At 58.7% G+C, this 863-nt stretch overlaps 1 protein-coding gene across 1 annotated transcript in view; it reads right to left on the bottom strand.

The window, feature by feature from the left end:
• VOLCADRAFT_102747 (dynein heavy chain 3) overlaps positions 1–863 on the bottom strand; it is a gene marked incomplete at its 5' end in the record, with an annotated part of 70,080 nt that overhangs the window by 58,868 nt on the left and 10,349 nt on the right. Inside the window, one exon of the mRNA XM_002945732.1 lies at positions 62–260. Coding sequence (XP_002945778.1) covers positions 62–260 — 199 coding nt within the window. The remainder of the gene's footprint in view (positions 1–61; positions 261–863) is intronic.

The following is an 863-nucleotide window of genomic DNA, read 5'->3' as shown; positions in this document are numbered from 1 at the left end:
CTGGTTTTTGACTCCGTAATTTCAACTCCCCACCTCCCCACTCCCCACTCCCCCCCCTCACCTTGTTCGGCACCAGCCCCCGCTCCATCTTGAACACCGCCCGGCTGACGGAGCCGATCTGCTCCTCCATCACCCCGGGCTGCAGCTGCTCGAAGGGGAAGTCCAGCCAGGAGGCAGTCAGCTCCGACCAGTCACGTACGACAGTCCACAGCAGGTGGCGGAGGGCCACGTCTTCGTGACAGTCCTCCAGCTCCGTGAACCTGCGAGGGAGAGGGAGCGGGAGGGAAGAGAGCGGAGAGAGCGGGAGGGAAGGGAGGTGTGAAAGCGGGAAGGGGTGGGTGAGTGGGTCTGCTGCGTGGTCCGCCAGTGTAGGGGTGGGTGGAGGTAATGTGTGTGTATGTGGTGGTTACATTGGGCTCCAGACGCGTGAAGAGTAGATAGAGCAAGCGGGCCAGCTGGCAGTGCATTGAACTGGGTGCATGTAGGTAGGAAGGTAGGTTGGTAGGTAGGTAGTTGGGCGTGTACAGGTAATGTTCGAGATCTGTGCGAGCCGTGAAGTGGTTATCGATCAGTTAGGGACGGTTGGGGTGCACAACGAACAACTTCACACGGGGGGAGTAGAACAGCAGCGAAGAAGTGGTAGAGATTGTGTGTTTGTGCGCGAATGCGTGCGAATGCGTGCGACTGTGTGCGAATTGTGCGAATGTGGGAATGTGTCTGTTTGCATGCGTATCAGAGAACTGAACCGTAGGAGGGGGGAGAGGGGGAGAAGCGACATCTGTTTTAAAGTCATGGGCGACTGCCACCGGGTTTTAGCCCCCTGGTACCAGCAGCTCACCTCATCAACACACCCAACAGCCCCC

The sequence above is a fragment of the Volvox carteri genome (genome assembly GCF_000143455.1).
Source record: "Volvox carteri f. nagariensis unplaced genomic scaffold VOLCAscaffold_1, whole genome shotgun sequence".
Classification (NCBI taxonomy): domain Eukaryota; kingdom Viridiplantae; phylum Chlorophyta; class Chlorophyceae; order Chlamydomonadales; family Volvocaceae; genus Volvox; species Volvox carteri.
Note: the sequence above shows the minus strand (reverse complement) of the source record. Positions and strands in the feature narration are given on the sequence as shown.